The 12,402-nt window shown below is 47.9% G+C and overlaps 2 protein-coding genes across 6 annotated transcripts in view; one reads left to right on the forward strand and one right to left on the reverse strand.

The window, feature by feature from the left end:
- The window catches only part of GAMT (guanidinoacetate N-methyltransferase), a 245,576-nt gene that overhangs the window by 195,385 nt on the left and 37,789 nt on the right, over positions 1-12,402 (reverse strand). The gene's annotated exons all lie outside the window — the stretch shown is intronic.
- TJP3 (tight junction protein 3) overlaps positions 1-12,402 on the forward strand; it is a 65,901-nt gene that overhangs the window by 36,754 nt on the left and 16,745 nt on the right. For all 4 annotated transcript variants that reach the window (XM_079960503.1, XM_079960504.1, XM_079960505.1 and 1 more), the window contains exons 10-16: positions 1,424-1,499; positions 2,076-2,232; positions 3,763-3,871; positions 6,020-6,239; positions 7,606-7,802; positions 9,742-9,837; positions 10,536-10,606. In XM_079960503.1, coding sequence (XP_079816629.1) covers positions 1,424-1,499; positions 2,076-2,232; positions 3,763-3,871; positions 6,020-6,239; positions 7,606-7,802; positions 9,742-9,837; positions 10,536-10,606 — 926 coding nt within the window. The remainder of the gene's footprint in view (positions 1-1,423; positions 1,500-2,075; positions 2,233-3,762; positions 3,872-6,019; positions 6,240-7,605; positions 7,803-9,741; positions 9,838-10,535; positions 10,607-12,402) is intronic.

Genomic DNA, 12,402 nt, shown 5'->3' on the forward strand with positions numbered 1-12,402 from the left:
AAGGGTATGCTATGGGTTCAGCTTTGGTGAGTTTCCCCGTGCTTTGAAATGGGAGCAATAAAAGACCTTCTGCTCTGTCCAGGGTGCTGAAACCATATTGCGCCTTCGTGTGTGTTGTAATATTATTATTAAGTGCCTTATTTAATGCCTGATTCTTCGCTGTGTTTTCCTATTCAGCTGGGGCGACCCAGTCAAACGGGTGGGGTACAAACATTAAATTATTATTCTTAAAATGTGTGGTGCCAACGAGTTGCCCGTGAAATTGTTGTTGAGGTTTTTTGGGGGACATCGCTCCCAGAATATACGTTTGGGGGGTTATTTTTGCATTTTTTTAAGCATTAAAAAATAATAATTCTTGCCTTACGTCCCGAGTTTTCCCAGACATTTTTCCGATCGGCAAAAATCTGCCCGGAAGCCGTTTTGTAGGGCGGTTACCCGGGAAACCCTACCCTAGTCTAGAAATGGAGATATACTTGTGGCCAAGGGATGGAAAGATCACAAGGCTCCAAAAATAACAGATTGGCAAATCAAATTACAGGAATTGGTGGAGACGGCTTAACTGACTAGTAAACTCAGAGGAAACTCAAAGCAAAAATTTGCGGGAAAATGGGATGGTTATAGAAGATATGTTCAAAAAGACAATAATAGTTTTGACTCCGTGCTAGCATTTGAGTGATAAAGGAACTAAAAGGAGGTGGACAACAATTAAGGATTTATTATGTTTTCAGAATGTATTAGAAAAATTATATAGAAAGGTTTATTGTTTTGTGTACATTCAAATGCAAGGTAAAATATATGCAAAGGGACTTGACAGGAAGTCAAAGTTGAAGAAAAGATTTTGGAAGATAAAAGGGGGGAAATAATTTACTTTCATTATTATCATTTTGTGTGGGTGTCTGCACATATGTGTGTTGTTGTATGCAATGTTTGGGAGGAAATAAGACGGTAAAGAACAAACTAAATATCGATGTACAGTGGTGCCTCACAAGACGAAAAGAATCCGTTCCGCGAGTCTCTTCGTCTAGCGGTTTTTTCGTCTTGCGAAGCAAGCCCATTAGCAGCTTAGCGGATTAGCGCTATTAGCGGCTTAGCGGCTTTTAGCGGCTTAGCGGATAAGCGGCTTAGCGGATTAGAAAAAGGGGGGGGAAGGGAGGGGAAAGTCAGAAAAACTCGCAAGACATTTTCGTCTTGCAAAGCACCTCCAAAACGGAAAACCCTTTCGTCTAGCGGGTTTTTCGTCTTGCGAGGCATTCGTCTTGCGGGGCACCACTGTATGTAATTTTTATTTCTTAATTATATTTAGTGCTAGTATGGCTGTGTTGTTTTTTGTCACATAAAATCATTCAATAAAAATTATTTTAAAAAGAAAAGAAATGGAGGTTGTGGTTTTCAGACAGTCTCTGTGTCCTGTCCCCCTCGCCAGAAGTCCAAGGGAGCCCTGAAAATGACTACGATGCCCACACTGATGCCTTTGCCTCCCAGACTGGCACAAATTATGGGTAAGGAGCTTGGCAGAGTCCTAGCGGCTCCAGAGTTGGCCGCACGCATCCTGGCCCTGAGAGCATTTTTCTTTTTCTTTTTCAAATATAATTTTTATTAACAGACCAATCAAATCACATTAATTCCAAATCACATTAGTTCCAGATTATACAGCCAGATTTTTTAAATTTTGTCGGGGGTGCCCATACTTCAAGCTCCAAAAGGGGTCCAAACATCACTCTTGCTGCTGCTTTAATTAAACAGTTCTATCCAGTTCTGTCCAGATAGTCTCTTCGTTATTTTCCTCATCTTCTTGTTGTTATCATATATTCCTTTCTTTGTGATCTCTGATAATCTTCACAAGCAGGTTGAAAACAAACATCTCCTGTGTGGCTTTTACACTCTCCAAGAGTCATATCACTTAAAGAACAGACGCCATTTCCACACCTCCGTAAAAAAACATTCCCACAGTCTGTCCGTTGATTTCCACAGGCTTGCCAATCTATATCTCAGGGGGCCCTGCCAGGTCAAGATCACATTCCGATAACCATACATTCACATTCCCTGAGAGCGTTTTTCGTCCTCTCCTGTTTCAGATACAGCCCCGATTCCAAAGTGGTCCGTTTCATAAAAGCCAAGAGCATCGGTCTCCGTCTGGCTGGCGGCAACGATGTCGGGATCTTCGTTGCCGGGGTGCAGGAAGGCAGCCCGGCCGAGAGCCAAGGGATCCAGGAGGGAGACCAGATCCTTCAGGTAAGCAGATCCCTCGCCTAGATTTGCCTTATGAGGGAACGGCTAAGGGAGCTGGGCATGTTTAGCCTGGAGAAGAGGAGGTTAAGGGGTGATATGATAGCCATGTTCAAATATATAAAAGGCTGTCACATAGAGGAGGGAGAAAGGTTGTTTTCTGCTGCTCCAGAGAAGCGGACACGGAGCAATGGTTCCAAACTACAAGAAAGAAGATTCCACCTAAACATTAGGAAGAACTTCCTGACAGTAAGAGCTGTTCGACAGTGGAATTTGCTGCCAAGGAGTGTGGTGGAGTCTCCTTCTTTGGAGGTCTTTAAGCAGAGGCTTGAGAACCATATGTCAGGAGTGCTCTGATGGTGTTTCCTGCTTGGCAGGGGGTTGGACTCCATGGCCCTTGTGGTCTCTTCCAACTCTATGATTCTATGATCCCCGCAAGGTCTGTGATGTGATGGGGACATGGGTGGCGCTATGGTCTAAACCACTGAGCCTCTCAGGCAGGCATGGGCAAACTCGGCCCTCCAGATGTTTTGAGACTACAATTCCAATAATAATAATAATAATAATTAATAATAATAATAATAATAATAATAATAATAATAATAATATTAATATTATTTATACCTCGCCGATCTGGCTGGGTTTCCCCAGCCACTCTGGGCAGCTTCCAACAGAATATTAAAATACAGTAATGCATCAAACATTAAAAGCTTCCCTAAACAGGGCTGCCTTCAGATGTCTTCTAAAAGTCTGCTAGTTGTTTTTCTCTTTGACATCTGCTGGGAGGGCGCCACCACCGAGAAGGCCCTCTGCCTGGTTCCCTGTAACCTCACTTCTTGCAGGGAGGGAACCGCCAGAAGGCCCTTGGAACTGGACCTCAGCGTCCGGGTAGAACGATGGGAGTTGAGATGCTCCTTCAGGTATACTGTGCCGAGGCCATTTAGGGCTTTCAAGGTCAGCACCAACACTTTGATTTGTGCTCGGAAATGTGCGTGTCATCCCTGACTACTGGTCCTGTTAGCTAGGGATGATGGGAGTTGTAGTCCCCAAACATCTGGATGGCCGAGTTTGCCTATGCCTGCTCTTGGGCTTGCCGATCGGAAGGTCGGCGGTTCGAATCCCTGCGACGGGGTGAGCTCCCATTGCTCAATCCCTGCTCCTGCAAACCTAGCAGTTCGAAAGCACGTCAAAGTGCAAGTAGATCAATAGGTACCACTCCGGCGGGAAGGTAAACGGCGTTTCCGTGCACTGCTCTGGTTTGCCAGAAGCGGCTTAGTCCTGCTGGCCACATGACCCGGAAGCTGTACGCCGGCTCCCTCGGCCAGTAAAGCGAGATGAGCGCCGCAACCCCAGAGTCGGTCATGACTGGACCTAATGGTCAGGGGTCCCTTTACCTATGCTCTACTAAGAAGCACTGCTCAGAGCAGTTTGGAAGAGTGTTATTTCAGAGGTGAAAACAAGTGTGCATTCAGACAGAGGTGCGGAACATTGTTATCCCTGCTTCCTTACCCCTTTATCCTTGGCTTCTGCCCACAGGTGAACGAGCAAGTTTTTCATAATCTCACCCGCGAAGAGGCCATTCAGTACCTCCTGGAGCTGTCGCCGGGCGAAGAGGTGGTGCTGCACGTTCAGAATAAGCAGGACAGTGAGTAACTCACCATTGTCGTGTCCCTCCAGCCCTCATTTGCCATTGCTGAACTAGGACTTGCCGATCAGAGGGTCGGCGATTCGAATCCCCGCAATGACGGGGTGAGCTCCCGTTGCTCGGTCCCTGGTCCTGCCACCTTGCAGTTCGAAAGCAAGTCAAAGTGCAAGTAGATAAATAGGTCCCGCTCCGGCGGGAAGGTAAACGGCGTTTCCGTGCGCTGCTCTGGTTCGCCAGAAGCGACTTAGTCCTGCTGGCTGCATGACCCGGAAGCTGTACGCCAGCTCCCTCGGCCAATAAAGCGAGATGAGCGCCGCAACCCCAGAGTCGGTCATGACCGGACCAATGGTCAGGGGTCCCTTTACCTTTATATTTTTATTATTATTATTTTTAATGGAAGGCAAGAAAAGAGAGCGATAGACCGGCTGGCAGAACAGTGTCTTTGCAGGAGCGTCTGGCCTTCCCGAAGGCCAGCAAGGCTGAACATTGGAGTAATCAGTGGTGAAAACTCAGATATATAAGCTAATTGCCAAATGACACCTTCAGTCAGGGGTCAGCAAACTACGGCTCCCGGGCTGGATCAGGCCTATCTGGGTCCTAAATCCAGCCCGTGCTGTGAAGCCGGAAACCGCCACAACGCTGCAACTCCCAGCGACGGCGACGGGAGGAAGAGGCCAAGCGGCAGTGGCTCTGCCACTCAAACGCCGTGCCTGGTTTTACCTCAGTGGAGTCTTCATTTTTTTTAGAGGGATTCAAGGGAATTTACCAGGAATGTACAATTTAATCTGAAGACAGACTGAGTTGTATAATAGTGAGAGGCTCACACAAGCCTGCAACCAGTTGTCTGGTGTGTGTATAAAATAAGGGGGATTGTAACTGCTAAGTAAAGGAACTTGCTAGTGCAAGTTAGGAAAGATATTAATAACAATATATCCTCTCCTGCCACCCTGAACATTCCCATACGGGAGATGCTCTGCAGGGGTAAGCCAATTTTTTCAGCGGGAGGCTGGTCCACTGTCCCTCAGACCTTGTGGGGGCCGGGCTATATTTTGAAAAGAATATATGAACGAATTCCTATGCCCCACAAATAACCCAGAGATGCATTTTAAATAAAAGGACACATTCTAATCATTTAAAAACACCAGGCAGGCCCCACAAAAATAACCCAGAGATGCATTTTAAATAAAAGGGCACATTCTACTCATGTAAAGGTAAAGGGACCCCTGACCATTAGGCCCAGTCGTGGTCGACTCTGGGGTTGTGGCGCTCATCTCGCTCTATAGGCCGAGGGAGCTGGTGTTTGTCCGCAGACAGCTTCTGGGTCATGTGGCCAGCAGGACTAAGCTGCTTCTGGCGAACCAGAGCAGCGCACGGAAACGCCGTTGACCTTCCCGCTGGAGTGGTACCTATTTATCTACTTGCACACATTCTACTCATGTAAAAACATCAGGGGGGATGCGGGTGGCGCTGTGGGTTAAACCACAGAGCCTAGGGCTTGCCAATCAGAAGGTCAGCAGTTCGAATCCCTGCAATGACGGGGTGAGTTCCCGTTGCTCAGTCCCTGCTCCTGCCCACCTAGCAGTTCGAAAGCACATCAAAGTACAAGTAGATAAATAGGTACCACTCTGGTGGGAAGGTAAACGGCATTTCCGTGCGCTGCTCTGGTTTGCCAGAAGCGGCTTAGTCCTGCTGGCCACATGACCCGGAAGCTGTATGCCGGCTCCCTCGGCCAGTAAAGCGTGATGAGCGCCGCAACCCCAGAGTCGGCCACGACTGGACCTAACGGTCAGGGGTCCCTTTACCTTTACCTTTAAAAACACCAGGCAGGCACCACAAATAACCCAGAGATGCATTGCAAATAAAAGGACACATTCTACTCATGTAAAAACACACTGATTCCCGGACTGTTTGCGGGCTGGATTGAGAAGGCGATTGGGCCGGATCCAGCCCCGGGCCTTAGTTTGCCTACCCATGCATTATGGATAGCAATGTTGCCTGCCTGGGATTCAAAATAATAATAATAATAATAATTTATTTGTACCCACCCATCTGGCTGGGTTTCCCCAGCCACTCTGGGCGGCTTCCAACAAAGATTAAAAATACATCAAAATGTTTGAGCCTTTGTTTCTCTCTCTCTGCTCCTATCAGTCTACAGGAAGATGGTGAAGTCCAACGTGGGCGACTCCTTCTACATCCGCACCCATTTCGATTTTGAGAAGGACGCCCCCTCCGCTCTGAGCTTCACCCGAGGCGAGGTCTTCCACGTGGTGGACACCATGTACCGGGGGAAGGTCGGAAGCTGGCTAGCCATGCGCATGGGCAAAGATCTCCAGGAACTCGACAAGGGCATTATCCCCAACCGAAACAGGTATCCTGGCGGGAGATGGGCTGTCTCTAAGGGTCCCTATGTTGTTGTTTAGTCGTGTCCGACTCTTCGTGACCCTATGATCTGGCTTATTTTACACAGGGGTAGTCCCGATCACAGTAGACAACCTTGGAACCAGTGTATGAAATTGTATACAGTAGTACTGACTGCACAATGTTGCATTTCCCCCCATACAATATTAGTTAAGACTCACATTGCAACTAGCAGAGACTCTATAGCTACACAGGGTGATATAATCCGATATTAGAAATACTCAGAGTAGACCTATTGATGAATTCCAGCATTAGAAATACTCAAGAGTTAGAGCTATTAATGGAGACTCTAGCCCTTAAATTATATTGGCTGCATAAATTCCAGTATTGGGAATACTCAAGAGTTAGACCGATTGGAATTAATGGAGACTCTAGCCATTAAATTATATTGGCTGCATTTTTTGTTGTTGTTGTTTAGTCATTTAGTCGTGTCCGCCTCTTTGTGACCCCCTGGACAAGAGCACGCCAGGCCCTTCTGTCTTCCACTGCCTCCCGCAGTTTGGTCAAACTCATGCTGGTAGCTTCAAGAACACTGTCCCACCATCTCGTCCTCTGTCGTCCCCTTCTCCTTGTGCCCTCCATCTTTCCCAGCATCAGGGTCTTTTCCAGGGAGTCTTCTCTTCTCATGAGCTGGCCAAAGTCTTGGAGCCTCAGCTTCAGGATCTGTCCTTCCAGTGACCACTCAGGGCTGATTTTCTTCCGAATGGAGAGGTTTGATCTTCTTGCAGTCCATGGGACTCTCAAGAGTCTCCTCCAGCACCACAATTCAAAAGCATCCATTCTTCGGCGATCAGCCTTCTTTATGGTCCAGCTCTCACTTCCATACATCACTACTGGGAAAACCAGAGCTTTAATTATATGGACCTTTGTTGGTAAGGTGATGTCTCTGCTTTTGAAGATGCTGTCTAGGTTTGTCATTGCTTTTCTCCCAGGAAGCAGGCGTCTTTTAATTTCGTGGCTCCTGTCACCATCTGCAGTGATCATGGAGCCCAAGAAAGTAAAATCTCTCACTTCCTCCATTTCTTCCCCTTCTATTTGCCAGGAGGTGACGGGACCAGTGGCCATAATCTTCGTTTTTTTGGTGTTGAGCTTCAGACTGTATTTTGCGCTCTTCTCTTTCACCCTCTTTAAAAGGTTCTTTAATTCCTCCTCACTTTCTGCCATCAAAGTTGTGTAATGGGTGTAATCCCATGGAATTACTGTGCTTAATTGGCCAGCAAACTCGCCTAACCTGAACCCCATAGAGAATCTATGGGGCATTGCCAAGAGACATACCCTCCACCCAACCCATCCCGTGGTTCTCCTTTGCACCCCAGGGCAGAACAGATCGCCAGCTTGGAGTCCGTCCTCAAGGCCACGTCGGGGGCCGCCTCTTCGGGGCCGAGGGCTGAGTTCTGGAAACTGCGGGGCCTGCGAGGAGCAAAGAGGAACCTCCGGAAGAGTCGCGAGGATCTGTCTGCCCTCACCAAGCAAGGGCACTACCCGCCGTACGAGAGGGTTGTTCTGAAGGAAGGTGAGGGCAGTTTGCTTTGTTTCTGGGGTCTCCAATAGCGGTGCGCAGTGTCAAATTTACGTATAAGCTAAACAAGCTATAGCGTAAAGGTAAAGGAACCTCTGACCATTAGGTCCAGTCGTAGTTGCGATGCTCATCTCACTTTATTGGCTGAGGGAGCTGGCGTACAGCTTCCGGATCATGTGGCCAGCAGGACTAAGCCGCTTCTGGGCTGCATCAATAGGAGTGTAGCATCTAGATCAAGGGAAGTAATAGTGCCACTGTATTCTGCTCTGGTCAGACCTCACCTGGAGTACTGTGTCCAGTTCTGGGCACCACAGTTCAAGAAGGACACTGACAAACTGGAAGGTGTCCAGAGGAGGGCAACCAAAATGGTCAAAGGCCTGGAAACGATGCCTTATGAGGAACGGCTAAGGGAGCTGGGCATGTTTAGCCTGGAGAAGAGGAGGTTAAGGGGTGATATGATAGCTATGTTCAAATATATAAAAGAATGTCACATAGAGGAGGGAGAAAGGTTGTTTTCTGCTGCTCCAGAGAAGCGGACATGGAGCAATGGCTCCAAACTACAAGAAAGAAGATTCCACCTAAACATTAGGAAGAACAGTAAGAGCTGTTTGACAGTGGAATTTGCTGCCAAGGAGTGTGGTGGAGTCTCCTTCTTTGGAGGTCTTTAAGCAGAGGCTTGACAACCATATGTCAGGAGTGCTCTGATGGTGTTTCCTGCTTGGCAGGGGGTTGGACTCGATGGCCCTTGTGGTCTCTTCCAACTCTAGGATTCTAGGATTCTATGATTCTATGAACCAGAGCAGAGCACAGAAACGCCGTTTACCTTCCCGCCAGAGCGGTACCTATTTATCTACTTGCACTTTGACGTGCTTTCGAACTGTTGGTTGGCAGGAGCAGGGACTGAGCAATGGGAGCACACCCCGTGGTGGGGATTCGAACTGCCGACCTTCTGATCGGCAAGCCCTTGGCTCTGTGGTTTAACCCACAGCGCCACCCGCGTTCCAAAGCTATAGCTTAGGGCCTCACTATTTTATTTTATTTTTTCTGGCCCATGTAGGACCAGTCTGGATAGTTGGCCTTGGTGAAGATTTGACGTTTTCACACACACTCCCCAAAGTTTTTGATTGGAGTTTCTGCTGAAATGAGGCTGCATTTTAATGTTGTGTTTAATCTTGTTTTTAAGTTGTATTTTAATCAATTGTTTTTATACCTGGTGTTAGCTGGCTGGGGAGGGTGGGGTATAAATAAAATTTGTTACTTCTTCTTCTTCATCTTCTATAACAAGGTCAATAATAGTATATTTGCGTATTTTCAGTATTTTTTTTCGGGGGGGGGGGACACAGGGGTACGCATACCCCTAAACATTCTGTGAATCTTTGTACCTTTGTCCATTTACTATACAGAAACGTAACTTTCGGGTTGCAAACATGGCAAACCCGGAAGTGTATTTTTCCGGGTTTCGCCGCATGTGCAGAAGCACTCTATCGCACCGTGCGCATGCACAGAAGCGGTGCCTCTACTTTCGGATCTTTCAGGATACGTACGGACCCCTTGAACAAATTATATTCATATCCAGAGGCTCCACTGTATGTGTGGACTATAAAATGGTGTGGACTATAAAAGGGTGGTTTTCTTGAATCAAAATGAAAGTACCCCTAAACATTTTTTTTAAAGAAAAAAACACTAGGTATGTTCATGCAACGTTATGCACGAGGCTTAACCACTGGCCTTTGAGAACCTGGTGCCTTCCAGATCTTTTTGGACTACAATTCCCACACTGGCTGGCGGTTGATGATGGGAGTTGTAGTCCTAAACACACACAGAGCATCGCCTGGAAAACGTCGCCCTGGTCTCCTCCGAGATGGAGGGAGATATAGGTGCAATAAAAGAGCAAGACCCCTCTGACTTTCTTCTTCCTCCTCCTCCCCGGCAGCAACCTTTAAGCGCCCGGTCGTGATCCTGGGACCCATCGCTGACATCGCCATGCAGAAACTCAGCACCGAATTGCCGGATCAGTTTGAGATTGCAGGTGAGCCTTCTTCCCCACGACCAGAGTCCGGTGCATAGCTGTCAACTGTCCCTTATTTGGCGGGAAAGTCCCTTATCCCAGTGCCATGTCCCGCTGCTATCCCTTATTGACGATGTCCCTTAAATTTCCCGGGTTTCAAAGGAAGCGGCTCCTCTCCCTCCCTCCCTCCCTGCCGGCCAGGGAGGAGGGAGGCTCCAACTGTGTTGCTTGGCTGCGTTGCTCACCCAATAAGGAGTCTAAGAACGACTGGGGGGTGGAGCTTGCATGCCTTGTGCCGATCAAATCGGCCGCCTTGCCTGGGGACTCGCCTTTGCTCAGCGCTTCCCAGCGGAGAGGGGACGGTGGTTTCCCTTGCTGCATCCCCTTTGCCGGGTTGCTGTGCTGTGGGAACCACCGCTTGAGGCTTCATTTGGCTGCTGGCTGGGCTTTCTGCCTTTGGCTTGGAGGGGCTCAGAAGTCGAACCTTCCTGTGCTCGGAAAATCCCTTATTCTGGCTGCTGATCCATTATTTTCAAGGCTACTGGTCCCTTATTTTCAAATCTGTAAGTTGACAGCTATGGTCCGGTGGGGCTGGGAGGGCAAACTGCCGGGTCTTCATATGTTGTCCGACTCACTGTGCTTTGACCGACTCTTGCGCACTCAAAGATGGAAAAACAATATCCATCTCTCTCTCTTTCTCTTTCCCTCCCCATTTTTAGAGAGCGTGGCGAGAGAAGGGAGCTCATCCAAGGTTATCAAGCTGGACTCCGTGTGGCATATTGCAAAACAGGTTAGAGGCGGGGGAAACGTCACGAAACCGGGGTCCAAGGGGGTGGGAAGCAGATGCTCCCTCGCTTTGTAGCTCTTCCTGTCAAAATAGGACGCTAGTCCTCATGGTTCTGTGTTGCGTTCTGAAGGCGAAGGAAAGGACCGGACCCTGATTAAAACAAAACACATGAGGCTTGGATTCTGGGAGGATATGCCAATAATAATCATCTCTCACACCCTGGCCCAGGTCCCTTTTATTAACAAAAGAACTTTTAACACAGCGCATTTCAAAAACAACCACTACGTGGGTACAAAGTTAGATCAGAGAAATCCTTTTAACTACAAAGAATACTTTGAGCATGCATACATGTTCAGGCTAAATAAAACAGGAATCAATGAGAAATGCATTTAGCAAACAGGCAGTAAACAGGAAAGGAAAGATGGCAAAGAAATACAGGTGAAACTCGAAAAATTAGAATATCGTGGGAAAGTTCCTTGATTTCAGGAATTCAGCTTGAAAGGTGAAACTAATATATAAGATAGATTCATGACATGCAAAGCGAGATATGTCAAGCCTTGATTTGTTATCATTGCCATGATCATGGCATACAGCTGGTGAAAACCCCAAATTAACCATCTCAGAAAATTTGAATATTTGAATATTCAAGGAAATCAGCAAAAGAAGGATTGCAAATCGAGCAAGATTGAACCTCTGAGAAGTAGAAGCACATCTCGCTTTGCATTTCACGAGTCGATCTCATATATTAGTTTCACCATTCAAGTTGAATTCCTGAAATCAATTAACTTTTCAACGATATTCTAATTTTTCAGGTTTCACCTGTATAGTATTTACCATATCCTTGTGAACTCTGTTTCCTGAACTCTCCCTGGCCCTAAGATTAACAAAACTAAGAAAAGCTACATCAAAGCTACCTTCTGTCTTTATGACCCAGGATGCCTGGTGAAACAACTGGTCTGTGTTTTAGAATGCTTAGACACAGGTGGCGCTGTGGGTTAAACCACAGAGCCTAGGGCTTGCCGATCAGAAGGTTGGCGGTTCAAATCCCCGCAATGACGGGGTGAGCTCCCGTTGCTCGGTCCCTGCTCCTGCCAACCTAGCAGTTCAAAAGCACATCAAAGTGCAAGTGGATAAATAGGTACCCCTCCGACAGGAAGGTAAATGGCGTTTCTGTGCGCTGTTCTGGTTCGCCAGAAGCGGCTTAGTCCTGCTGGCCACATGACCCGGAAGCTGTACGCCGGCTCCCTCAGCCAGTAAAGCGAGATGAGCGCCGCAACCCCAGAGTCGGCCATGACTGGACTTAACTGTCCTTTAAAAGATAAAAGGGACGCAGGTGGTGCTGTGGTCTAAACCACAGAGCCTAGGACTTGCTGATCAGAAGGTTGGCGGTTCGAATCCCCGCGACGAGGTGAGCTCCCGTTGCTTGGTCCCTGCTCCTTCCCACCTAGCAGTTTGAAAGCACGTCAAAGTGCAAGTAGATAAATAGGTACCACTCCAGCGGGAAGGTAAACGGCGTTCCTGTGTGCTGCTCTGGTTTCGCCAGAAGCGGCTTAGTCCTGCTGGCCACATGACCCAGAAGCTGTACGCCGGCTCCCTCGGCCAGTAAAGTGAGATGAGCGCTGCAACCCCAGAGTCGGTCATGACTGGACCTAACAGTCAGGGGTCCCTTTACCTTTACGTGCCTGTCAGGCGTAGAAAATGGACAGTAGAGAAAACAGACAGAGAGGCAGAGGCTTGTGGGATGGAATCAGAACTCGTGTCAAATGGCTCAAGCCAAGTCAAAGCAATGCGTTCATTGC

Source organism: Podarcis cretensis (assembly GCF_951804945.1).
Source record: "Podarcis cretensis genome assembly, chromosome: 18".
NCBI lineage: Eukaryota > Metazoa > Chordata > Lepidosauria > Squamata > Lacertidae > Podarcis > Podarcis cretensis.